The 27,329-nt window shown below is 36.0% G+C and overlaps 3 protein-coding genes across 11 annotated transcripts in view; 1 reads left to right on the top strand and 2 right to left on the bottom strand.

Annotated features, from left to right (window-relative positions):
• Positions 1–151: 151 nt before the first annotated feature.
• On the bottom strand, positions 152–11,654 carry mpi (mannose phosphate isomerase). Of its 3 annotated transcripts, XM_077209979.1 has the most exons (9): positions 11,168–11,654; positions 10,499–10,571; positions 10,096–10,223; positions 8,267–8,467; positions 8,036–8,177; positions 7,159–7,338; positions 5,027–5,200; positions 3,814–4,022; positions 152–2,388 (listed from the first exon to the last, which is right to left on the bottom strand). In XM_077209979.1, the coding sequence occupies exons 2-9, from the start codon at positions 10,512–10,514 to the stop codon at positions 2,170–2,172; spliced, it is 1,269 nt and encodes a 422-aa protein (XP_077066094.1). In that variant the 5' UTR covers positions 10,515–10,571; positions 11,168–11,654; the 3' UTR covers positions 152–2,169. The 3 variants fall into 3 exon arrangements, with proteins under 3 accessions (XP_077066094.1, XP_077066093.1, XP_077066095.1); XM_077209978.1 differs by lacking the exon at positions 11,168–11,654 and having other exon boundaries at positions 10,499–10,590; XM_077209980.1 differs by lacking the exon at positions 11,168–11,654 and having other exon boundaries at positions 10,348–10,520.
• On the top strand, positions 11,238–22,833 carry scamp2 (secretory carrier membrane protein 2). 2 transcript variants are annotated; one of them, XM_077209981.1, is made up of 9 exons: positions 11,238–11,399; positions 15,306–15,383; positions 15,612–15,686; positions 16,162–16,276; positions 17,455–17,583; positions 18,379–18,538; positions 20,093–20,194; positions 21,579–21,696; positions 21,772–22,833. In XM_077209981.1, the coding sequence occupies exons 1-9, from the start codon at positions 11,343–11,345 to the stop codon at positions 21,916–21,918; spliced, it is 981 nt and encodes a 326-aa protein (XP_077066096.1). In that variant the 5' UTR covers positions 11,238–11,342; the 3' UTR covers positions 21,919–22,833. The 2 variants fall into 2 exon arrangements, with proteins under 2 accessions (XP_077066096.1, XP_077066097.1); XM_077209982.1 differs by lacking the exon at positions 11,238–11,399 and adding an exon at positions 11,726–11,847.
• Positions 22,834–24,165: 1,332 nt separating this feature from the next.
• neo1b (neogenin 1b) overlaps positions 24,166–27,329 on the bottom strand; it is a 145,968-nt gene continuing 142,804 nt past the window's right edge. For 3 of the 6 annotated variants that reach the window (XM_077209974.1, XM_077209976.1, XM_077209973.1), the window contains 2 exons: positions 26,630–26,742; positions 24,166–25,944 (listed from right to left, as the gene is read on the bottom strand). In XM_077209974.1, the coding sequence (XP_077066089.1) occupies positions 25,933–25,944; positions 26,630–26,742 (125 nt within the window). In that variant the 3' untranslated portion in view covers positions 24,166–25,932. The remainder of the gene's footprint in view (positions 25,945–26,629; positions 26,743–27,329) is intronic. The other 3 variants (XM_077209971.1, XM_077209975.1, XM_077209972.1) reach the window with 1 other exon arrangement.

The following is a 27,329-nucleotide window of genomic DNA, read 5'->3' as shown; positions in this document are numbered from 1 at the left end:
TAAAGTAAACAAGATGATCTAATAAAAGACATTGTCAACAAGCGTTTAATGAACTGCTGAATGAGCAATGGGAAACGTAACCTTTGTCTGCAAAACCTGTTGCATTGGTGTTTACGCAATAAAAACTGGTCAGAAATGAGCAGCTGAAAGATTACAGAACCGTTATTTATTAGAGATTAGAATTACATACAGAGTTCCTCTTGTCAGACACATGCTCCATTACAGCTCAGAAAGTGCCATACTTTCATTCATTCAGACTCTCGCTTTAGCCGTCGAACACATGCTTGGATCCCATAACAATTCAGAATAATACAGCTCCAAAAATATAGAAATAATCCCGGAGGCCAACAGAGTTGAGGTCAGGCTTCTGGTTTTACACGTACAAATCTTTAGAGGGCACTAAAAATACAGTAAACAAACATCAGGATGCCGGTGATTCCCAGCATCCTTTGTGCTCTCTAGTGCAAATAGTAACTAACTACAGCAATAAAACAGAACCACAGATCAAGCCGTACAGTAATAAAGGAGAATAAAAGTCGTTAATAAAGTTTCACATGTATTAAAACCCTTTTTTCAGGTTGCAGGGTTATTTTTAAAATCAGTTGCACTGGTAGTCAGATCAAGTGAATCAATAAACCCATAAAACTGTGAAAAAAAACGTGGAAGTTCTTCATGGAAGAGTATGTCTGCAACAAGGACTCGATGTTCTTCAGCAGTAATACCATGAAAAAGTCTAAAAAACTTTAAAATTGGTCTCATGTCTACATTACCTGATTTTTATGTAAAAGTTAATTTGTTACTGTCCTCCGTCTGGGTTTTATGTTATACGTCCTTATGCAAAAAACAAAACAAAAAAACTCTAACGGGACAAATTTCGTTTCTTTAAATGTTTATATCTTGCAGCCAATAGTGAGTGATCATGCATCCCTGATGATCATGCATTTAATTTATATGCCTCAACATGAAATCACAACTTCAGAAACGACTTTTTAGCGACACTGGTGGCCGTTAGGGGAACTGCAGTCAGCAACATCGCTTGTGTTCGTAACGTCCATGAGAATGATCGTGATTCAATGTTGATATGAGTATGTAAGCACAAGCTCCGCGATTGACTGCCTTCATGTCGACAGATGAGGTAATTAAAATTACAGATATTTGATTAGGATACATCTGAGAGTAGTATAGACTACTGTATATAGAGGTGAGACTATAATTTGAATGAATCCCTTTTCTTTGCATGACACATTGACAGTACAGCACATAATGGCTCTTTCGGCACTATCCTGAACATAAGAAATTATTTCACGTGTCATAGAACGGAAGTGGCTCTCGGGAGCGCGTAACCATCACATCCTTTTGTTTTTCCCGCAAAAGCTTCCCGAGTCCTTCGCATAAAAATCAATCGACAGACGTTCATAGGCAACTTAGGAAGACGGGGAAGGCCTCGTCTTTTAAGTTTCATCACAAGATGTTCACACATTGGCAATAAAACAGCGATTACTACATGACACAATTCTTACATATGGCCCCGTTAAGACGTGCTCCTTGTCTTATTATGAATGATTCAGCAGTGCAAGGTATTCTAAAGAGAAAAATGATTTGTCTTCATCAAAATGTAACAACTTGATCTGAATTTTTGCTGACATCACCGCTAGTGCGGGCTAACAATATACCCAGTTAGCAATTGTTTTAAGTTACTGTTGTAGGCAAAACATATTTTCTAAAACCCATCAATAGTTCATTCAATGCTGGTGGTTTAAACTCATTCTGGTCTGAGTTTATTCTGGAACATTCACAATCCAATCAAATCTGATTGAATATCCTGTTTCCCCGGTAAATGTGTCACAATATTAAATTAAAACCGTTGTGAACTGCGTTTCATTTTGACTAAAAGGAATTCATTGACTTTTACATATTTTAAAAGAACATGCACACAGAACCTCAATCATAATTCAAACCGATTCATTATTCATATTTAGTTGTTTTGGTTAAGCATAGCAATTTTAACTCTTAAATGTCATCATAATGATCATAATTTCTGGCTAAAGAGGGGTCATGCGAGTTCGTGATGAAGACAAAAACATGGGAACATGGTTTCTTCTTGAACTGTTTCAGCGGTGTGTTTATATTAGGACAGAACAGATGGACGCTGGATGTTTATGAAGTCTCCTACAGTAAGCAGAAGGCTCTGAACATGGTCATGCCCGTCGATGATGTCACCTGTAAGGAGACGCTCTCATTGGCTGAAATAAAGAGCACGGAGCCTCGTTTCAGAGTGATGTCAGAGAGGGCGGCAGCAGAAGTGGCGACGGCTTCTCCGTCGATTACCAACAGGATCCCGGCGGATTCCAGCGCGCTCACGGTGTACTGATGCTCTGAGGCGGGGATCTGGAGAACAACACCAGGAAAATGAGTATAATATTACTATAATAATATTAGAGCTGCATAATTCGTGATAAATTGAAAATCGTTAAATTAATTAAAATATTAAAAAAAGAGGTCATGATTCTCTCTCGATTCTGAACAGACAACTAAATAAAATAACATGTAATTTACTAGAGGTTCTGACGAAATGTTCATTGCTGCAGTCGATTAAAAAAAATATCTAATTCATTCGATTTAAAAAAAAAATCCTATTAAATGAACGATTCAATGACTCTGTTTCATTACTGGATGAATCATTTTTGAATGAATCTCTTGAATGAATGATTCAACGACTGTCCAAAATTGCATACTCTCTTGAGTAGGTACTTCTTTTGAATAAGTTATTACTTCATGACCGCTAAAAGTACGTTCTATATAGTATGAATGTAATCTGGACATACTACATTCACCATGTTGTCATTGTCATGTGACCTACCAGCGTCAGTTGCGTCACATCACCTCCCATAGATATATACACTAGATGTCGACTTGGCTAAGGTAGGGAAAGGTCTAACGGAAATAAAATCACCAGAAATCGCCATGAGTGCGATTTTCTAGTCTTTTTGGTTCGTTCCAACGGTCAGACATGTATTTATCATTGACTCCAGAGAAATTTAAAAAAAATTCACATTCTTGTGAAATGTAATCCCTTGCTGTCTGGTTTTTAGATTTGGTTCGTGTGAACATCCATACGCAGCAGAAAAGTCCGGCATCATCCATGAATTCAGCGTTACCTAGCTACTTCCTATGACAAGACCCCTGTTCCAAGATGGCGGCGGTTTTGACGCATGCTTAGAACCCCAAGGCGACATCTAGTGTATATATCCATGTTCACCTCCATTCACAAATCCTCTCCCTTGGCCTTATGGGATAGTAAAGTGTCCATCGAATACACACTTAAGAATCTCGCCGGAAGTAGTAGGTCATCTCTTTTACGAGTACCGTGACTTCGGACGTACTTTTTTTTACACATAATGTTTTTCGCCTACTATATAGTAGTGAAAGTATGCGATTTTGGATGCAGCCCATGACTCCACTTGTTTCATTACTGGATGAATCAGCATTTTTGAATTAATCTATTGAATGAATGATTCATTGACAAATACATTATTAGCAGTCTCTTGTCGCCACCTACTGGTGTAATAATGATTCTGTTTGAAGAATCGAGTTACTTTCAAAAGGTGATTTGCTCTATTTTGATCGCTACCATAGACATCAGTGTTTATATCCCAACTATAAACTTTTATCCCAGTGCTTCTGTGATAATATGGAATACTGTAATACAGAAATAATGATACTGCATGGTTGAAGTGAAGCTGTTTCATATCTATACATGACCACTGCTCTCTATGGGATCGTGATGAAAGACAGCTCAGGTGTGTGGCACACCTGTATTCTCATGACGCTGAAGTCTGGCACAGGAGGGTCGTAGAGGTAGACGCAGGGGTCGCTGTTGTCCCGTACGCAGGGGAAGATTTTGGCACTGACCGGAGCCGGGCTGTAATTCAGCATCTCACACAGCGTATCCACGTCTATGTATTTGGGAGTCAGTCCGGCACGTACGGTGTTATCAGAGCACGCCATACACTCCACACAGTCTGCAGGATTCAGAGAAACATTAAACATCGAATACGCATGACTGAATATTATGCAAATTAATAAACATTAAGTGAATAATTAATATATTTCACAAAAAAGTATGACAAAACCTACATGAAATAACTGAATATTAAATACATTTTATGGATTATTAAATGAATATTAAATAATATATTTCTCAACAAAAAAAAAGTACAACCTAAATGGAATAAATGTATATTAATTAATATAATTCACAAAGATCACAACACATCGTAAATTGATATTAATGAGTGTTAATAAACATATTTAACAAAAAGTACAACTACACAACCTACACGATATAAATGAATATTAAATGAATATTGTGGATTATTAAGTGAATATTAATAAATATGTTTCACAAAAAGAACAACGACACAACTTACATGGAATAAATGAATATGAATGAACATTAAATGAATATATTTCACAAAAAGTACAACTAATTGAATATATGGAATAAATTAATATGAATGAACATTAAATGAATATTAAGTGAATATATTTCACAAAAAGTACAACTGATTGAATATATGGAATAAATGAATATTAAATGAACGTTTCACAAAAATGACAACTACACAACCTACATGGAATAAATGAATATTATGGATTATTAAGTGAATATTAATGAATACTGTATATATCACAAAAAATACAACAACAAAACCTAAATTGAATACATTAATATGAATGAACATTAAATGAATATTAAGTGTATATTATTGAATTTATTTCACAAAAATTACAACTAAATGAATGTATGGAATAAATGAATATTAATGAACATTAAATGAATAGGTTTCACAAAAATTATAACTTTTATATAATAATTACAACTCCACATCCTGCTTAAAGAATGATTTGTGAATATTAAGCAGAAACTACAATACTACTATTTAAATTTTGAGTTTTTTCAGACTTTACAAAGATATACCATGTTCAAGAAACATGTTTTATGAGTAATGCGGTGACATCTGACCTCCAGACAGATAGGCATGAGGCTCGTTTGCTCCCAGAAACATGGCTTCCCCCGGCTGCAACACCATCCGGTTCAGGAAGTAAATGGAAAAGCATCCGATGTCCCCGGGATACTGGGAATGCAGTCGGAGCAGCAGCTCTCCGTTACTACTGGAGGTGTCTTTGCCTGCAGCCTCTGGGACAAAACAACAGGGTTGAGTTTCAAGTTTGTTTGATTTATCTAGCACATTTAAAAACAGCAAGCACAGCTGAACAAAGACACAAAAAAACAGGAAACACAGGGCAAACCACACTTTCATGACAGAAGCTCACAGTGAATTGGAAGCCAAGGAAACAAACAAACAAAAGGCTTTAAGAGACAAATAAAAAACAGTTAAAGGTTGTATCAGCGATTGTGGGTGACATCACTTCTGTTTGTGTTTGAATCGAGATCCCAAACAAACCAAGTTAGCTCGCCCCTCCCTCAACGAATTCCAATTCGTCAGAATCAACTCGCTCACTAGCATGCCAATCTCACACACTAAATCCCTACAATCTGATATTCGCTAGAGCTATCCGAGTTTAGTAGAGCTTCACTCATATTTTTTAAAGAATTATATTTTCACACACAGTTCACATACAAAAAAGTCAGCACTACAAGCTACTCACCTGTCCAGAAGAAACAGTGCAACCTCGGCGGCCGATTTAAAATTTTTCAAATCTTTGAGTTCTCTCCACCGTTCAAAAGCCTTCCCGATTATTATTAGTTTCTTTGACGAAAAACGAGGGTATTCCCTCGCCCTAATCCTCCTTCTCTTCTTGGGGATTGCCTCTTCCATGTTAAATGTATCTGGTCCGTTGATAGCATAGGGTTGATAGACGCTGGCTTATTCTTCAGCTCCGACTTCGCGTGCAGGCGCCGTGCACGAGCGCAAAAACAAACAACACCCGCCCCTGTCGGTGATTGGTTAGAACACTGTTTATTTTGGTTTTGAGTGGTGGTTGTACCCATTTGTTTTTGTGTGCAGATCTTAGAGCCTAGGCTGCCTACAGAGACGCGGTTTTTTGACAGCATGCTTATGGGGAGGGCAGCTAGCGGATCGTTAGGAAAGATTAGATGAATGTGATAATTTTTGTTTGGGCCTGATATCGCTGATACAACCTTTAAAGCCTGTGTCGATCTGATACACGCCGGAAGAGCCGGCAATAGCGAAGGCTCGATCTCCTCTATGCTTAAACAGAGAGAAGTCTCTCTTCACCAGATCTCAGATTAGGTGTGGGATTGTGTAGATAGAGTAGCTCAGACAAATAGCTCGATGCCGGATTGTTTAAAGGGATAGTTCACCCAAAAATGAAAATTCTGTCAGTAATTATTCACCTTTATGTTGTTCTTACGGGGTTGTAAGACCTTTGTTCATCTTCGGAACACGAATTAAGATATTTTTGATTAAATCTGAGAGCTGGATCACTCCTCCTTAGGCTTCTAAGGGATTGAAACTTGTTCCCCGAAAAGTTATTAAAGACATCGTTAAAATAGTCCAAGTGACTACAGTGGCTCAATCTTAAGTTTATCACTAGTGTAACAGCGCAGCGCTTCTGTGTTGTGCGTCACACGTAGGCTCACTATTGGCCGACGCTGGTCATGTGTGTGATGCGTGTGACGTACAACACAGAAGCGCTGCGCTGTTACACTAGTGAACTGACTCGAGGCTCACAGAGAAGGAAATGAATAGTTGATTTAAAAGTCGTTCTTTTTGTTTTTTTGTGCACAAAAAGTATTCTCTTCGTTTGATAAACTTAAGATTGAGCCACTGTAGTCACTTGGACTATTTTAACGATGTCTTTAATAACTTTTCGGGGAACAAGTTTCAATCCCTTAGAAGCCTATAGAGGAGTGATCCAGCTCTCAGATTTCATCAAAAATATCTTAATTCGTGTTCCGAAGATGAACGAAGGTCTTACGGGGTTGAACAACATGAGTAATTACTGACAGAATTTTCATTTTTGGGTGAACTATCCCTTTAAGTATTTAAAAACAAAAAGAACAATTTTAAACTCAATTCTAAAATGCACAGGTATCTAACAGGTCAGACGGGTTTCACCAGAACAGGTCTTGAATAGCATGCGTTTAATAATCTGCTGGTTTCCTCTCACCTTCCTCTGAGATTCGCTTGACCAACATGTTGAGCTGATCCACAAACAGCTTCTTCTCACAGTTCATCATTCTGGTGAAACACTTCTTCAGCGCGAGAGACGTCCGGCCCGAGTCTCCCACAGCGCTCTGGAGCTCCTCAGCTGCTTCAGTCCCGATCAGCGCAAGGAACTCTGGGACATCTGAAAACACACAGACCTTCTTTATTAAATCAGTATTCATATGAGCAGCCAAGGCACTTCTACTGCGAAAAGTCAATCAAAAATATTCATTGCTAATATTATGCATGGTTTGAACTAATATATACATTTAACATTTACATTTAATCATTTATCAGACGATTTTATCCAAAGCGACTTACGTATGCTACTGATATTGTATTGAGGTTCTTAAATAAATAAATAAATAAATAAATATATATAACAAATATATATATATATATAACATATATATATATAATATACAAAATATATTACATTTATAGATTGATAGATTTTATTATAATGTATTTTTTATATATAATTTAAATTATTTTTGTTCTCTAAACTTTAAATTATTTTTCTAGTACAATTTCCATAAAATTATTTGTATGAGTACAGCGAAGTACAAAACAAAATCATGTATAATATACAGAAGTTAGCTATGATTCTGTTTCATTGGTGAACAATGATTAAACAAACACTTCCATCATTTTAAAAGCTTTAGGAGATTTGCAATTCACACAAATGTCCTCTGTGTGCAACACATTAAACTTCTGCAATATGACATATTTCCAGGTGTTGAGATATTCAATGAGAAAAACATAATAATAACAATGTAAAACGGTTGCAATTTTGTGTCATCTCCAGTGTTATCTCGTTTGGTTCATTAAACGCTCACTTTTGAGGGAGCCCAAGATTTCCTCCATCGGCCGAAAGCCGCAGAGCCCTTCGAAGCGAGTGAGTGCGATGGCCATCTCCGGTTTGTGGTTGTTGTCTGGGTAATGTTCAGGAAACTGCGCATGGAGTCTGGCAGCCAACTCCTGTCAAGAGACAAGGACAAACTAAATCAGCGAATCGTTCTGTTCGTACCCGAGTACATTTCTATGAGGAGCACGCTCTCCAATCTCACCCTGTTGGGATGCGCCTGGATGGACAGAGCCGTGTTGACGGACAGCACTTTGAACAGGAAAGGGAGCTGACCGTGGAATGTGTCCTTGACCTTTGACCCCAGGCAGCCTGGGAAATCTGCTATCCACTGTCCCAGTGTCCTCTGGGATATCCTGTTGTCTTTGATGAGAGCGTCGCCTTTGGGATGAGCACCCATCCAAAGCTTGAAAGACAACAGAAAACAAAGATGTAATGATCAGAGATTCATTTTGTCTATAAGTATTAACTGTTCTTAAAGGTGCAGTCACTGATCTGTATAATGATATATATATATATTTAGAGATCAGTGGGTGAAGTGCATAATTGCTGCAGAAGTAATGAAACCAAAAATGAAGGGTCCTTTAAGATGGTTATTTATTCAAAATAGACTGTCTGAATATCTGAACACATGCTGTGGGTTTATTAATAGACTGCCAGATAAAGGGAATGTCAACCTGACCTTTAAGTGAGCTGCTATTTTCAGAGACACTTGCGCTTGTTAAAGTCTCATACACAATGTGTGCGACAGCCGCACAATGCACTGTATTTTAAACTGTGGTTTTCTGTCTTGTATTTTATCTCAGAATGTGGAAATTGGTGGAAATAAATGAATAGAGAGCCTTATTTACATGAGGTAAACATAATTCAGCCTATTTCAAATTGTTACACTAATATTGTTCTTTCAGGATTTCCGTAATAAAAGTCTAGGCTAGATCTTTAAAATGCATCTGAAGTAAAACAGTTCTCGTTTGGCACTCGGTAGTGGTCAAAAAAGGATTTAAACAGTGAATGTGGATTTGGACAGCAATCTAATCACTGTATGACGTTGGTGTTTGTCAATAACAGTAGGCCGTGGATTTTTACGCGGGTGTTGGGAGAAAAACACTGACATTCTGGATTCAGACGGCAATAAAATCACAGACTAGTAAATGTTGAAAATACCTTACGACACAATGAGAAACAATTATAGTCTGAATAGGGATATAGACACAGTTTGACAGTCTCTGCAATGTTCGGCTCATTGGCTCTCAAAGGTGTGTTTTTTTATTATTTATTATTATTATTAGGGATGTACGATTTATCGGCCACTATATCGTTATCATGTTCATTTTAAATGTTACCGTTATCGGCCTGATAAGAAAATTTGGCTGATATATTAAAGCTGTTAAATAATGTATTATTTCCTTCAGCTGAGACACTTCAGATGCGCACTGTTCAACATGAATGTTTTGAATTGCTTAAAATATGATTGAAATCACATCAAAAAAAGGAAAAAACATGTTCAGCGCAAGTCTGTCATATAAGCTACATAAAATTATTATAAGAACATTATAATTGTGTGCTTATGTCTTGGATTTAAATGGTGAGACTTTTGTTTTTGTAATCAGGCTCTCAAAAATTACATAAAATTGTAATTTAGATTTATCAGCCAATATATTGTCTTTCAAATATAAAGAGTTATCGGTATCGGCCAAATTGTTCATATCGGTGCATCCCTAATTATAATTAATGCAGGGATGTATAATTATAACATCAATAATAATTATTATTACACAATTTAGAGGTATATGTGGCTCTCTTCGGCTTTCTCAAAAGTGAGTTTTTATTTCTATTTTTCATTACAACACATGCAATAACAAAAAGTTATCCATGAGGAAGATATAAACAAAATTCTGTTTATTTTTTTCATGAAATTTCTATCAGTTTGAAAGGATTTTATATAGAGATAATCTATATTTTTATACAGTAATTTGAGGGGGTTTTTTGGGTTTGGTGGGGGATTGAGTTTTTCGGGTCAGATCCACACTGTACCTCTGCGTAGGGTTTGTTCTCCTGGATGAGAGCCTGAGGGTCTCCACCGAGCACGAGCCGGGCCACCTCACTGTCCCGGCCCACTTTACCCCAGGCGTAGTTCTGCACCACACAGCACAGAGGAAACACTGCGGGCACAGAGACACTATCATCATCTGAGCGAAACCGTCCGCGCACAAGCGTGACCTAAATCACATTCTCTGATGTCATATGAATGAATGGATGTGAATCACAGCGATGAGAAACGCTTACACACTCAAATCCGTACAACTGCACAAATAACGAATCCACCCAAACGACACACAAACCAACGATAACAACAACAAGTTCTGTTTCAGCCCGCTGCTTGTTAGTAAACGCTTTGGAAAATAAACAATGAAATGTGAAGTGAGATTAAACTGACCTTTCACTTCCGCCATGTCTGCAACGTTGACAGTCACGTAGGTGACGTCACGGCTCGCCAACCAATCACGGGCCTTTAGATGTAAATAAATGTCATTCCGTAAAATAACATTAATGTACATTTTATTTTAAAATGTAATCTAGACTATTTCTATGAATATCTAATGGTTAAGTTAAAGTAACAAAATAAGGAGGTTAAACATGTAATACGTTTTTCTTATATTATTATTATTTATTCATATTGAAACAATAGAGAAAATGTCATTCAGTATAATGAAATTGAACAGAATTTAATACTTAAGTATAATGTATAATGAACAACATGTTTATGACTATTTTATTGTTTATAGAACCCAATAATATGAATAATTCTACAATAAATGCTTTTTATTTTTCTATCCCACTGAAAAAAATTACAACACAACAATTATTCAAACTTAACATAGTGACGTGGTTTCACTTTAAATAAATAAAAATAAATACGGTATTTTTTTATAACAAAAAGAAAATCTCGATATAATGTAATTAAGTGGTATTTTTATTTTTAATCATTTTAAAAACTCTTTTTAGCAGATAGAGTTCCTTAAAAAGAGGTGAAATTTAAGTTGACAGTCAGAAAATTTTGTTTGTGAATATACATTTTTTTCATGCAGAATATAAAAAAGTTCACCTCACAATAATATTAACAAGAAAATAACCGTCTCTTCTGATGACGTCGCAGCCAGATCTGCAGCGCGTGCGCGTCTCGCACTCACTACGGAAGTGCGGAGAGGAAACAGCAGAGTTCGCAGTGTTTCTCTGGTGCCGCTCAGTTTGGACTCTAAAGACGGATAAAGTCCCTCACAATGTCGGGATTTGACTCTAACCCGTTCGATCACACAGTCGACGTCAATCCATTCCAGGTGAGAAACGCGCGGTCCACAGGAGAAGCGCTTCTGAGGGGTTTAAGCGGGTGTTTAGGGGAGTTTCGCAGGGTTTGTGTTGCTGATGATGATGAGAATGATGATGGGAGTTTTGGGTCAGATGAGTTCGGTTCGGCCGTTGACGTGTCATGGTTTCTGATGCGGGTGTTAGCTTGTGTTGTCGCTGGTGAAGGGTGTGTATCCGCGCAGGTTTGGTGACACGCTGAAGGCCAGAGCGCCACTCCTGTTAATGTCACAACACGGTTAACAAGCGCTGCAATAACATTATAACTGCCTGAATGTAACTCTGTGAGTCACACAGTGAGTGTGAGGCTCTGATCACCTGTGCTCGACTATTCTTCTCTTCATCATCTCTAATGCGCCACAGAATCCAGCTGGAATGCGTCAGACAAAACTCAAGATTTCTGAATGCATCAGATCAAGACATGCATGGCTGTCATTATTCTTTCTGCACAACATGATTTGCATTATCAAGTGAAATCATGCATTTTGATTATTGAATGAAAACAACAAACGTGACTGACAATAATGCATTGTACAGTGCAAAACGGTCAGATCTCACAATGGTGTATTTGATATCATGAGCTTTTTATCAATGGTAATATTCGGTTATTCTATGATTCTAGTTTCTATGTGTAATGTGAATATAGATTGCATATATTGCAATATTTTGTTTTTTTTGCAGTTCAAATGCACAATTTTTAAATGCAAGAAAATATGGCATGCATAAGAAATAGACATTATATGCTACATTAAATAATAATGATGCATTATACGCATTACATTATATGCTTATTAACAAGTCAGGATTTGACAAATAACATGCCGTTTTAATCCAGATTAAAATTTTGGGTTAAAATCCATGTAAATATGAATGTAAAATGTGAAGTGTATATTTTAGGTGCATTTATTAACATGTTTAGTTTTTTAGTCTTGCTGTGTGACAAATGCTTAATTATAAAAGTAAAAATATGTTGTAATCTCTCAATTAGTTTGACATTGTAAGTGTAGTTTAAGTGTCGCCTGCACACAGACGTATCACGGTTTGCTTTAGTTTTACAATGATATTTGTACAGTCTGTTTGTCATCTGGCATCTCTGTTGTGTTTTCACTGTCTGGAGTCTCATATAGTTTCCGTCTGTTTCTTTAATGCAGCAGAATATTGAGTTATGCACAAAGCAAACATTCCTGTGCTCCACGTCCCCCTCGACGGGAAATACAGATCGCTCGTCTGCTGGAATACAATCATAATTCGGATGTTTATGCACTGATTTTGATGGTTTTGATTCATGAAAGTGTCCATTTTCACATTGCATGTCATGTTTCATAAGTTGCATCATATTACCTGTTGATTGTTGTGGCCAGAAGAGAATATGGCTGTAGAGAAATCTGACAATTCTTATTTTTAATAGAATAGTGCAGTATTGATCAAAAATGATTTAGCCTATCCGTGCACATCATTATTTGTGTGTTGAAATATAATTTTGAATCAGAATAACTTCCCCTCGCGCTCTTGCAGAGACTTCTCTTCTCTGATGAGGTGGCGGGGCAACCTGTCACTCACAGAGATGTGCTTTCAAAACATCACAGTTTGATTGACACATGGACGTTTTTGTGCTTTTCAGATTTTAGACCTTAATGATTACCTTAATGACCCGTCTTCTTGAGCTTGAATATAGAAATACTCATAAAATTGTGTCAAAATATCCTCGTAAACACAGTCGGTTATGTGTGAAGTGAATGTAAACAGTTGAGAAAGAACACTCAAGTGTATCAGTATATTAGATCCATGTATAGGACTTAAAGTGACAGTAGCCTAATAAATCTGTGTCATTACTGTTAGTCAATAAACATAGGAAAAATTTAATCACTCACTGATCTTGACTGAATAACTTTTGTAACTTTAATACGGATTAATATGAAAAGAAACCTATACAGTGTTGTTTCACATTAATATCAATTTCTGAACTTTGTTCAGTTGTATTTATTTGTGCTAATCTGCATATTTGTTCTCATTGTATTTACTGACTGTATACTTGCCTTTAATAATGTTGGAAATGTATATTAGTTTATTAACTGGATGTTCTTTAAGCGGCTGATTTTTGTTCATGGTATCCGGAAGGCTTTGCAAAAACACAGGATATGTTTGATATCTAAATGTGTGACTTTTTTTCCCATATTGGAACTGAAACTGGGAATTGATAAGAATTGCTCAAATTGAAACGATACTTGTGTTGTAAAACACAGTTGTCCTGTCAGGCGCCGGTCTGAAGGGAGTTTCTGTGTTGATTCGGGTCGAGGCCTGTGGGAATGAGAACAGGTGTGTTACAGATACACAGTCAAACACACTTATTGCATATTTCAAAAGTGCGTTTGTAATTTTTTTGCAACTTTCTGAGGAATATTTTCAGCTTTGATTCAATAAAAGACCTTTGTTGGATGTTTTATGTTCTGAAAGTTGATTTTTATAGGACAATGAATTCGATTTTTCCAGATTTGACCCTTTTAAGATCCTCCCGAGGACAAAGGAAGTCCTCCATATCTATTGTGTTTTATGTGTCCCGCACTGGGTCAATATTTAACTTGCTTCCTGTAAAGTCCTGCTCTGACTGGCTGATGCAACGTCACATGATTAATGAATACATTCACATTAATAATCAGTGAACGTTCTCAGGAGAAGAGTCTTCTAGAGGAATCTACATATATTTAGATGATGTTGTCCTCATCTGCCTATAGCAGAGAATAACATGGGCAAACAACACTCAAATGAAGGTGTGTGTGTGTGTGTGTGTGTGTGTGTGTGTGTGTGTGTGGCGGCTGTGGTTTAGAGTCGTGAACTGATGGACTGTATGAGTGAATTAGTGTAAGGAAGGATCAGTACTAATGTCAGGATTTTACTTCCTCATTGTGGCCACAGAGACATCTCTGAAATATAATTGGATGAGTGTGACCGGTTCACCAGGCTGTGATGATGATGATGATGATGTCACTACGTATTGTAATTGAGGCATGTGACTCAATAAAACTTGTGCATTATGTTTTTAATTCAATTTGAAAAGATGGCAAACCAGATGCTCCTTGAAAACCCTCGGTCAGGAAGGAGATCGAGCTTTCCTGAGCTGTGATTGGTTTACCAGTGTCTATCAGATCCTCTGCCTCTGTAAACATGTTTAAAACACATCTTAAGACGTATTTGTTTAATGAGGCCTTTGCTACTTTGTAAGGACCATTCGGGTTGGAATTGGATGCATTTACATTCATTTATATATATATATATATATATATATTTTTTTTTTAATATATATATTTTTGTATTTTATTTTATCCTTTTGAAATTTTACAGCACTTGGGTGCATTGTGGTTTTTAAGGTGCTTTATAAATAAATTTAGATTTGATTTGGATTAATTTGTTCTGGATCCATGAAATAATAATAATGTCTAAAAATGTATATTAATTTTTAAATAAATGAATTTAATGGCATTTAAACATTAACATTTAATTACAATAAAAAAATATAAATTATTATTGTGAAACGATAATATTCAGTTATTTAATATAATATTTATTTCATGTATAAATATTTACACACACACACACACACACACACACACACACACACACACACACACACACACACACACACACACACACACACACACACACACACACACCAATTTAAAATAACTATTTTCTATGTGAATATATAGTAAACTAATTTATTCCTGTGATTAAAGCTGTATTTTCAGCATCATTACTCCAGTCTTCAGTGTCACATGAACCTTCAGAAATCACTATAATATGATGATTTGATTGGTATAGTGAGTATTATAATAAGTAATTAATTATAATCATTATCTAATAATAATATTGTCCATCTCTTTCAGGATCCGTCTGTCACTCAGGTGACGAACTCTACAATCGATGGCATAGAAAGTTTCACTCCGTTTCCTGACGGTAACTCGGTGAGTCTAATAAACATTATTCCACTGTTTGCATAAGACGAGTATCTTTATCAGAGTTATGTAATTGTGCTCTGAACTCTAATGTAATAAAGCAATAAGCTGGTTTTACCATGGTTAACCGTGCATGACGTGTGTGCATGCTCCAACAGCAATATGATGCAAAACAACAATCTTTTGCATTTTATTATTCATTAATAAAATCCCAATAATGATGTTTTTTGTTGTCAGGGAAGCACCATCCCGGCCTCCAGCGTCCCGTCTCAACCTGCGGTCCTGCAGCCGTCTGTGGATCCCGGGCCAAAGGTCAGCGTCACACACACACACACACACACACACACACACACACACACACACACACACACACACACACACACACACACACACACACACACACACACACACACACACACACACACACACACACACACACACACACACACACAATCTATACGTGTCTTCTTCAAAGGTTGTAAGCGTTCCATCTCTGTCTGTATTTTCTAAATGTCATAATCATTTGTTAACAAACACGTATTTATTACTTCGATAAGCTCATTGTTTCTGCATTAAATTATTACATTGTTTAAATTTATACGTTTTTTTGCTACCTGTGGGTTTGTATATGTATATTTCTGAAATGCATAACTTAAACAGTTTTCTCTGATAACAGATCACTCTAAATTGCAGTGTGGACTCATGCACTTTCTGTAAAGCTGCTTTGAAATGATGTGTGTTATAAAAAGCGCTATACAAATAAACGTGAATTGAATTGTGTGTGCAGGCCGTGGCTGCGGCTGCGCAGGTGAATCTGCAGAAACAGCAGGAGGAGCTGGAGAGGAAAGCAGCCGAGCTCGATCGACGAGAACAAGAGTTACAGAGCCAAGGAGCGACAGCAGGTAACACACACACTCTTCTCTCATCCCGCAGTGTGTACACCAAACCATTACGTTTGCATCAGATGCAGTATCCCACAATGCATCTGACTTCAAATTCAGTGTGATGAATAAACTATTTGTAATTACAGCCACTATTTTCATGCTCTTGAGACATAATTTAATCAGACTGCCCCGAGTTAAGGCATTTTTATACAAAACTACACTAAATTTCAAGATGACTGTGTGTAATCTGGGCTTATGTTGCGTGTTTAAAAGATTTATCACTGCATGTTATGCTCTTAGACTCATTGATATACTATTACAGTTTTTGTTCATGTTTTTAATTAGATTCTATTTTTCCAGGTTCATTTTAATTCTAAATTTTTGGTCATTTTCTTGTGTTTTTGCCGTTTAAATATGTCTATATAAGTTTGAGTTGATTTAGTTTTAGTTATTGCAGTACTTCATCTTAAACTAAACAAAAATGAGAAATGTTGCCTGGGCTGAAATAAAGTCAATATTGAGTTTTTATGGTTTCATTAGTTAGCATGAATGATAATAATGAACAATACTTCTGCAGCTTTTACTTACAGTATCTTAGTTAATGTTATATTTCAACATTTAATAATAGAATTTTCAAAATCAAGTGTTTTTTGTTAACATGAATTAATGCACTGTGAACTATGAACCAACAATGAACAATTACTAACTAAAATCAATCATTATTTTTAAACAAGTTTTATTACTCACTGTTTGTTCATGTCAGTTAATAAATTAACTAATGGAACCTTTTGTAAAATGTCACCTATTTTATTTTAACACACACACACACACACACACACACACACACACACACACACACACACACACACACACACACACACACACACACACACACACACACACACACACACACACACACGTATATATAATGCAAACATATTATATAAACACAAACTTTTATGATGCAATTAATCACGATTAATCTAATTTGTTACAAGTTATCAATAATAACTCTGGCACATGCTACTTTTAAAAATAATAGTATGCAGTTTTTAGTGCACAATATGCTAGTATTTCCTTCTGAGTGTGTTTGCATACACCTCTGAACTCACACAGTTGCATAAATCAACAGACGGCTTTATTTGTTGTGACTGTTGGACGAGTTTTGTGTGATATGGGCATCTGTTTCTCCTCAGGCAAACAGAACAACTGGCCTCCTCTCCCCAAATTCTTTCCCATCAAGCCTTGCTTCTACCAGGACTTCTCGGAGGAGATCCCGGCGGAGCATCAGAGACTCTGCAAGATGATGTATTACCTGTGGATGTGTGAGTTTAACATCATCGACATCAAGTTTTTCTCAGTAGCACTTTATTTTACAGTCCTGCGTCACATGATTAATGTAGTAATGACACTAACCCTGAACCAACCCCTAAACCTGAACTTCACCCATGTAGTTCCCTTACACTACTCTGTACTTACTCTGTGGGTAAGTACACTGTGCGTACACGTATGGTAAAATAGTGGGAAACGCTTCCTTTTACAGTACGTTAACTTGCGTGTACTTACCTAAAAAAGTACTGGGTAATAATGCTTAATTTAACCCTTTTTTCCTTTATTACATATAAATACTTTTATTTTGATTGATTCATCGGAGTATGTTGTTCCAAGTACAAAAAAAGTTTATTATTCATAATTTTTCATTAAAAAAATGTCTCATTTGATTGACCACTGATGGTTTGATTTTAGACCTTAATAAAACCTCATTTTATTTTCTTGTTGAATATTAAACGGTGTTCATTTATTATTTACATACTGTGGTGGTATTTGTTAGTATTTTGAATTAAACTTTATTTTTTAAATATTTTTATTTTTAATAGTTTATTTCTATTTAGCTTTAATTTCCTTTTCTAATGTTTAAGTTTAATATTATATTGTATTAATTTATTATTTATTATACTTAATTGTACTTAAATTTTTTTAAATTCTGTAATCCATTTAACTTCTGTATTGTGAAGGGAAACAGGACTTTCAGTGTTGAGCTTTAGGACTGGATCAGATTATCAGACATTGCTCTTGTTTGATGTGTGTGTGTGTGTGTGTGTGTGTGTGTGTCCGTGCAGGGCAGTGTATGACGCTGTTTCTGAACGTCTTGGCCTGTCTGGCGTACTTCACCAATCACGGAGAAGCAGGCATTGACTTCGGCTTCTCCATCCTCTGGTTCATCCTGTTCAGTCCGTGCTCCTTCCTCTGCTGGTACAGGCCCGTCTATAAAGCCTTCCGGTGAGTCTCTCCTTTAATATATATAATATAATATATTAATATAATATATACTAATGTGACACAACCTGGGCCGGATTTACCAAACATTCTTAATGAAATTCTTCTTAAAGGAACACTGCACCATTTTTTTAAATAGGGCTTATTCACCGTCTTTCCTACATTTAGATAGTTGGGCAAACGCATTTTTGTCTCAGTGCATGTAATGTTTTAGTTTGGCAGCACCGCCGCTAGCTTAGCTTAGCATAATGAATGGAATCCTATGTTGCCAGATAGCATAGACAAAAATGCGTTTCCCCACCTATCTTAAATGGATAGTTCACCCAAAAATGTAAATTCTGTCAGTATTTACTCTCCCTCATGTTGTTCAACCCCGTAAGACCTTCGTTCATCTTCGGAACACGAATTAAGATATTTTTGATGAAATCTGAGAGCTGGATCACTCCTCCATAGGCTTCTAAGGGATTGAAACTTGTTCCCCGAAAAGTTATTAAAGACATCGTTAAAATAGTCCAAGTGACTACAGTGGCTCAATCTTAAGTTTATCAAGCGACGAGAATACTTTTTGTGCGCAAAAACAAACAAAAATAACGACTTTTAAATCAACTATTCATTTCCTTCTCTGTGGGCCTCGAGTGAGTTCGCTAGTGTACGTTACACGCATCACACACATGACCAGCGTCGGCCAATAGTGAGCCTACGTGTGACGTACAACACAGAAGCGCTGCGCTGTTACACTAGTGAACTCACACGAGGACTGACTTTAACATTCTTCAAAATATCTTCCTTTGTGTTCAGCAGAAGAAAGAAATTCATACAGGTTTGAAACAACTTGAGGACGAGTAAATGATGACAGAATTTTCATTTTGAAGTGAATTATTCCTTTAACTGCTGTTTATTTCTTATTTTCTAACTTAAGAATAAAGATAAGAATTTTGTGCATTCCCAAAAACTTGGTACTAAATTTAGTTATTTTTCACGGCTTATCGCACTTAAACATTCATATACACACAAAATAATGTCAAAATGCCAGTCTTGATGAGTATTCACGTAAATACAGTCAGTTATGTTTTAAGTGAACATGTACTCTAAATCTGTTTAGTTTGTTGTGTTTGTTTATGTGATTCTGTGTAACTTGTGTAATTGTTGCCCCCTTGTAAAAGAGATTTGAATATCTCAATGGGACATCCCCTAGTAAAATAAAGGATAAATAAAAAAAATAAAAAATAAATAAACCGGTGAGAAAGAAAACGCATGTAATGATCCGTGCTTCAGGTCTTAAAGTCACAGCAGCCTAATAATCCTGCTTCTAAATTATGAGATAATATAAAAATATCTATATGGCAGTTTTTCCCCATGATATTGATCTCAAAATTGTGGCCAGTGAAAATGCTGATTGGCTAGTAACTTCGTAAAACCACGAGCCACAGCGACTGTAAGCAAAAAAGTTCTATGGTGAGGATTTTGGTGAATCCGGTCCCTGATGATGTGTCCTTATAGGATTTTGTCAGCATATTTCTGTCACTTTGCTGATTCATATATGTGTTTCTCTTTCAGGTCTGACAGCTCCTTCAATTTCTTCTTCTTCTTCTTCGTTTTCTTCGCTCAGATCGTGGTGTCTGTGATCCACAGCGTTGGCATTCCCAGATGGGGCAACAGGTAGGAAAATAAGTGCATTTCTTCACAGCTTCATTCTGGATTACAGTAATTCACCAGTAGTTTTTGTTACGGATCTCTATCACTATACGAGTGTTAAAGGAATATTTGAGCGCAGAAATAAGTCTGTGAGCTGCACCGTTTGTCTTTTCTCCTCTTTCTGACACTCGGCTCTCTCTTCTTCTCTTTGACCAGTGTCTCTTCCTCAACTAACGGTTTTCTGCTGCTGGACTTCCTTTAAAACTCTTGCTTCCTATCTGAAGTATGTTCTCTTGCACTTGAAACTTCTTGCTTTATCCTTTCCTCTTAAAGCAGCGCTTTGCCCTGAAATAAAAGTGCTTGATTTCTCAGTACTCTTCCATTAATGACATTTAATGAGAATATGATTAATATGAGACTCTCTTCATTCTGATTGGTCAGTTGCAGCATTCTGAGATTTCAATATTTTTTGTATAATGAGGCTAAACTGGGGATTTCCTGCATATCTGTGCAAGTTTCATTTATAAACTAGAAACTACGATTAGATTCCTTTTAGTTTAGTTTTCATAAATTCTGCTGAAATCAGTATTTCATGTGCATGTAATGTTAAAAATAGATATGTGGCTATTGTAGAATTATAGCTAGAAATGTATAACATTTGTTTTAGATTTTTTAAATAATGTTTATTTATTCAGAATTTAATTAATATATACGTATAATGATGAATATGAATGTAATACATGTATACATATTTTATAGAAAACAATAAGAGATAAAATATATAAAATTATAACGTGTGCATATATATATATATTTATATAATTGTTCTATTATTTATTTGTTTGATAAATGCATTCATTTATAGAATATAATTCAATATCAAACAATTTTATTTTTGTATTTTCTTTACTTTTTTTAGAATTCAGATTATAAATAAAACAAATAGTATATATATTGTAAAAATGGGAAATATTTAACATGTTTTCAAATAGTTTTATTTATTATTTATTTAGCATTTATTTAATATATATGTGTATATGAATTTAATAAAATGTGTATTTATACATATTTTATAGAATACAATTAGAGATAAAAATATATAAAATGTGTATATATATATATATATTAATACAGTATGAATATATATTTATATTATTCATTGGTTTGTTATATGCATTAATTTGATTTGATATACAAACAATTGTAAATATTTTATTTTTTAAATTTGAATTCTATTCATTTTAAACAAAACAAATAGTATATATTGCAAAAATGCATGGAGAAAAAAAAGTATCGACTCACAATAGAAGATCTGAAATATTCTTTTGTATGGACATCTGTAGTAGGCAAAGCATAATTTATCCGGATCACCCACACATCGTTTACTCGCTGTTGTTCTTGGTTCCAGCGGCTGGATTATTGCCATAGAAGCGATGGGTCATAATAAAGCCGTCGGTGTCATCATGATGGTGGTGGCGGCCTTCTTCACGGCCAGTGCCGCGCTGTCCGTCTTTTTACTGAAAATGGTGAGTATCTCAGAGTTTCTGAGTAAAAATCTGTGGCTCTTTGGTTTGGATTCATGTGTCGTTGGTGTTTTCCAGGTTCATTCCAACTACCGTCGCACTGGTGCCAGTTTCCAGAAAGCCCAGCAGGAGTTCTCCCAGGGCGTCCTCACGAATCGCAGTTTCCAGAGCGCAGCCGCCAGCGCCGCCACCAGTGCCGCCCAGAGCTCGTTTCAGAGGAACTAGAGCCAGGAATCACGCATCACTTCCTGCTCATCCAGAACCCAAAGCCCAGCTACGCTCACAAACGTTGCTCTCGATCACCGGCTTTTGCTCTGGATCTTCATTTGGTCCCAGTTTGGTGTTTAGACTGCAGAGGCACTACTTTTATGTGTTTTTTTTTTTTTTGAAGGTATGAAGTTTAAATGTTCATCAGTGAGTTTGTATATTTGTATGTATGCAGAACATTTCCTGTATCCTTTTTGACCTCGGTTATGCTGTATATAAAGTAATTTAATGTTTCCCCGTCACCCAGAGTGATACAGGAGTGATCAGTGTCCTTAAATAAAAATAAAAAAAAAACATCATGAAAAGATCTCAAACCCTTCTCATAGCAAGAAGAGGGTACATGTTCTACTGAAGACTTCAAAAACATCATTCCTAAAATATAATTAGATTTTTATTCTGCATTCTTTATTAGTGCCAAAGAATAATGACATGCACTCAGAATTCCATGGAAGCATTAGAATCATTACCTTGGAATCTTGACGGACACGGAGAACGTTGCTATTATTGTCTTAATCGTAAGACTGAAGGTGATGTAGGTTTGTTTCACGCTGCATAAATGTTGGATAACCATTGTTCATGTGTACGGGCTTATTACGCTACTGATTGTAAACGGTCAAATCAAAATAGTTTTACTAGTACTCGGTTAAATTTAACATGGTTGATTTTTTTTAGCATCAGAAAGTCCTAGCTTTTGAAACAAACGTGTAATAGGGTTTGCAGTAAAATGGTCCTGAAATGCATGTTAACAACACAAAATAATGCCAGATGATATTACCAGAAAGGGTTATATAATTTTGTCAGATGAGATAAGATTTTTTTCAACAGTGTATAGATCCAAGTTTTTGAGCAAATAAATTTTTTCTGATTAACACATTTTGTCTGATTATTCATTTTTGTTTGATACCGTAAACAAATGACTCGGTCTATATCATTTGCATTTTGAGCAGAATTCCTAGTTAACAAACGCTGCATGTCACATGATATCAAGCACAATCAATTTCAATGTTACTTAGTAGGTTGTAAATGTGCTAAAAACAAAAGGGAAAACAGAGTGTCCGATTTAATCATGATATTTGTGATTTACACAACAAAATAATGCTTCTCTTCTAAACTTGATAACGTTCAATCTGCTGGATAACATTGAGTCGAGAATGTGAACTAGCACTCGAAAACAGGTTTGCTGTTGATTTATGAAACTAGTTCCCAGCATACTTGCATGGGACTTAAAATATATTGAATAAATGTTGAAATTGAGTATTATTTAATGTGTTTTAAGCAAAATTATAAAAAGGGGAGACTTGTTAGTTTAATGTTATGACCAAACATTATCTTATCTATGCTTAGATATTAACTCTTTCCCTGCTAGCGTTTTTGAACAAAGTTGAAAGACACTTCCAGCATTTTTGATAATTTAAACAAAATGTATGGCCCCCAGAATATTTTGTTGTATGAATATATCAAAAGAAAGCGCCTCTGTTTAAATTTTTTTTTAAATTTTATTTATTGTGGGTGTTTCATTAAAAAAGCAACATTTTGAACAAAAAGTGTGGAATTTTTTGTCAAGGACATCATCAGCAATGCTTTTATTGCCTGTTTCTTTATTGCCTGTTTTTTGATCCAGATAGTCAGTACTCTTTCCAAAGATGTGTAATAGCGCCCCCTACCGTACAACAGTGGAAACATGGATTGCCGGAAAATTTTGTTAATGGTAGGGAAAGAGTTGATGTGATATTTCTATCTAATAGTTTGTTAGCTAGCTAACACAATCTTATAATTTAGTGGTGACAAAAATAACTGAAATAAAATAAATCAGGGGACCATATATCACTTTGGAACTCCATTATGTCCAACAAATTTTGATTCACGTGGAATTGATGAACATGAATAAATCTTTTAAGTTCAATACGCCTTTTTTTTCAGTGTGGGAAAGTCCCATGCTCTTTGTTTTAACCAGCGGTGTCCCACAGGGCTTTGTATTGGGTCCATTTTGATTTGGCCACAACTTGCCTTTTATACATCAACGGTTTTTCAGAGCGTAAAAACAGCATTGATAAGTTGTGTAAAAGCTACTATAATTTACAATAAATAATAATTATACATCCAATTTTTCTCCATTGACCAAATATAAGCAATATGTTTTCCAGCAAAAAAACAAATGCAAATATGGTCTTATTTAATAACGTAACAAAATAAACAACAGTTAAATGTCTTTGAAACCAGCTGTTTACTTGTGACATCATTGTTACATAAAATAGGTTCATATTTCACATGGCATCAGCGATTCATTTCAAATCCAAAATATAAAAAGTGCAAATGACAGTTGACGGTACACCAGCCACACAACATGGTTCAGTGTCTTCTTTCCTTTTTTTTTTTTTTTTTAAATCTCCCCCTGTTATTGTAAACACAAACAACAACAGAATTCATAAGCAGACCTTGTTACAGCCACATTGACATTCATGACGTGAGAAACTGTACACGAGCAAGGCAGAGTTCGTCGCTGATATTTTCTTCCACTCATTCTTTGGGAGAAGGGGTCGGCTAAACGGCACGGTGAAAACACAACGCAGAATATTTCATAACTTACATGGAAAATGTTTACAAAGCAATGTGTCGTTTTCATATAAAAACCAACCAAAACATGAATATATATAAAAATTGTCTTTTTTGAGAGTGTACAAAGTATTCATGTAAGCAAACATTTGCAGTTCATTGTATATCTATATATATATACCTCTCAAAGTACAAAAATCTGAGAGTCACTTGGCATTAAACTCCTTCATGATGAATCTCCGGGGCCCCGAAAACAGGCGTCAGGGTCCGGAGGTAGAGGAGCGTACATGAGGAACAAGCGTCCCACGTTTGAGGAGTTTCTGAAGCACCAAACATCACTGGATTCAGATTGAGTTGAGATGGTCGTTCAGAGCATAAAGAGAGAAGTGGAAAATGCAGATGCATATTCAGACTTTAATGCTCCCAGCGTCCCAGAGCAGGAGACACTGAGATCTTCCAGAGATGACGGCATTAGATGAAGCATTTAAACATGATGTAAGACACTGAAATAAAGCCATGACACATTCATTTGAAATCATGAGCAAACAAAAAATAACGGTTCGTAAATTGTCCAAAAACTGTTATTGTGTAAATTGCTGCATTCAATTCAAATGCAACAATTAACATGGTGTTATAGACAATTTATGCAAGAATGGTTGAAATGATTGAATGCAACATTTATGTGCAACGTTTATGTAAGAATGTGCAACAAACGAGCATATTCATGATCCACACGTTTAAATCATTAATAAATTCATGTGTAAATTGTTGCACTGATTTGAACGGTTTACGCATAATTTCCATAAAGTTATTCTGCTTGCATTTCATGAATGAAGCCCAATGTATGATGAGCATGTGAGGTTTTTGACCTTGAAAAAAAAAGTCCTAAAGTGGCTGTATACACAATGAAAACGTACATAAACAGGCTAAAAATATGGAATACGTAAATACACCCGCCCCCCCCCCCCAAAAAAAATCATTAAAAGTATGTTTTCTGTGCAGATTGGCTCATCCGATTTGAGAAAAATGGCATTGAGTTTTCATCGTTTTCTAGATTTCTCTGGCAATATCCATGCAGGATGGAGAAGATGAAGCGGAGATGTTTTAGTGTTCATTCAAATGTCCTGGTTGTTCCTGAGGACGAGGTTCAGCCGTGTGTGTTGAAGCGCTTCAGCCTGTAGTGATGGCGTTCAGATCCTTCATCAAACCCTCCAGATGGGCCATTTCTTCCGAGAGCTCATCCGTCTCATACGTCTGAGAGAGAGAGAGCCATGCCAGACCAGCCATGTTAGAGTTAGGACTGAGGGATGCAAGACAACGGAGGGACAAACAACGACAAAACAAACAGAAAGAGGAAAAGCGAGAGGAGCACGAGGGAGGGAAACGGGTTTGGAGCAGCCGAGAAACGAGAGAATAACGCTACAGCGCAACCTACGACAAAACAAACAAAAGGCATGCATTTCAGAAGTGTAACAAATCAAAAAGGAAAAGAAAAACAGTGCATTTTTTAAATTAGGCACAGAAAGAGAAAGCGATTCAAATTAATTCGGCCGGTGAGTAAAAAGATAAATGGGTAAAAAAAAGAAGAGAGAAAAATAAATCAAATTAAACACAGATTCCAACTTTCTTAATAATAGGGTGTCAAGATCACACTTCACTCTAAAATTAAAAATAGAAAACAAGAAATTTTTTTTTTTTTTTTTTTTTTTTACAATTTCCATGAATTTTTTAATATAAAGTAAACGAGCAAATACTTCAATGGACAACAAATATATTTTATATACAAATTCAATAGACTTTTTTTCCGTGTGGGAAAGTCCCATTTTGATTTGAGAATTGATTTAGAATTTAGATTTTTTTACTGCACAAAATAATACAAATTTGGAGACTGTGTACTAATTATCTATTAAATATTAAACTAAGTAACAGTTTATTTGTCATGCAAATTATGTCACAATGTAAAAAAAAAAAAAAATACTGGTCCTAAAAATTGGCTTCATTTTCTATATGCAAAACATAATATCTTATTTCCTTCTTTTAAATTTGTGGTGAAATGTGAACGAGACGTTTCATAATGAATATTCAACAAAAACTCAAAAGTGTCTCCGGCACTCACCATGTCCAGCATCTTGCTGGTTTCTGATTGGTCAGGAGCATTCGGGACTGTTACGGGCACGGGAGCTCGAGCTCGATTTAGTGTCCCGATGGACGCAGTTTTCCCGCCGGGCGCTGAAACACAGAGAACAGCACATGCTATGAACTCTCCCACACGTAAAGCAACCAACCACAGTAGTTTCTCTGAAAGGTACACTATGAAACTTTTGGCGCTCTAGTGGTTAATAATCAAAACTGCATGCATCTTGTGGAAGAACATTGTAGTCAGAGCTGCTTCTCTCTGTTTACGTATACGACGCAGTAGCGGCTGCCCGGTCTAAAATAGTCCCACTTATTATAGGCGTGGCGTAGTGAATCAGGATATGACGAAAACACGGTGTGGAGGATGGATTCATGATAAATCCACAAAGTTGCATAAGGGGCTTTCGCACCGGAGTGGTTCCCCGAGAACTAATGGTTCCCACAGGAATGTTTTCCCGGTTGCATTCGCACCGCCAGTATGAACTCTGAAGTGTCGTAAGCAGAGCTTGTTGTTGTGTTTATTTTGACGCCAGCCAGAGCCTGAGCTCACATTCTCAGTGTTCATTAGTTTACAATCTGTCCAACAGTCCTGTCTAATACGTTATTAGATAGAACTGTTATACATAGAAAGACAGTATATGAAAAGGTATTAGTGTGTATTTCGTGTTGCTGAGCAGAAA

This window comes from Siphateles boraxobius, unplaced genomic scaffold, assembly GCF_051911475.1.
Source record: "Siphateles boraxobius isolate OS27281-9 unplaced genomic scaffold, OSU_SipBor_1 65, whole genome shotgun sequence".
In the NCBI taxonomy this organism is placed as follows: Eukaryota; Metazoa; Chordata; class Actinopteri; order Cypriniformes; family Leuciscidae; genus Siphateles; species Siphateles boraxobius.
Note: the sequence above shows the minus strand (reverse complement) of the source record. Positions and strands in the feature narration are given on the sequence as shown.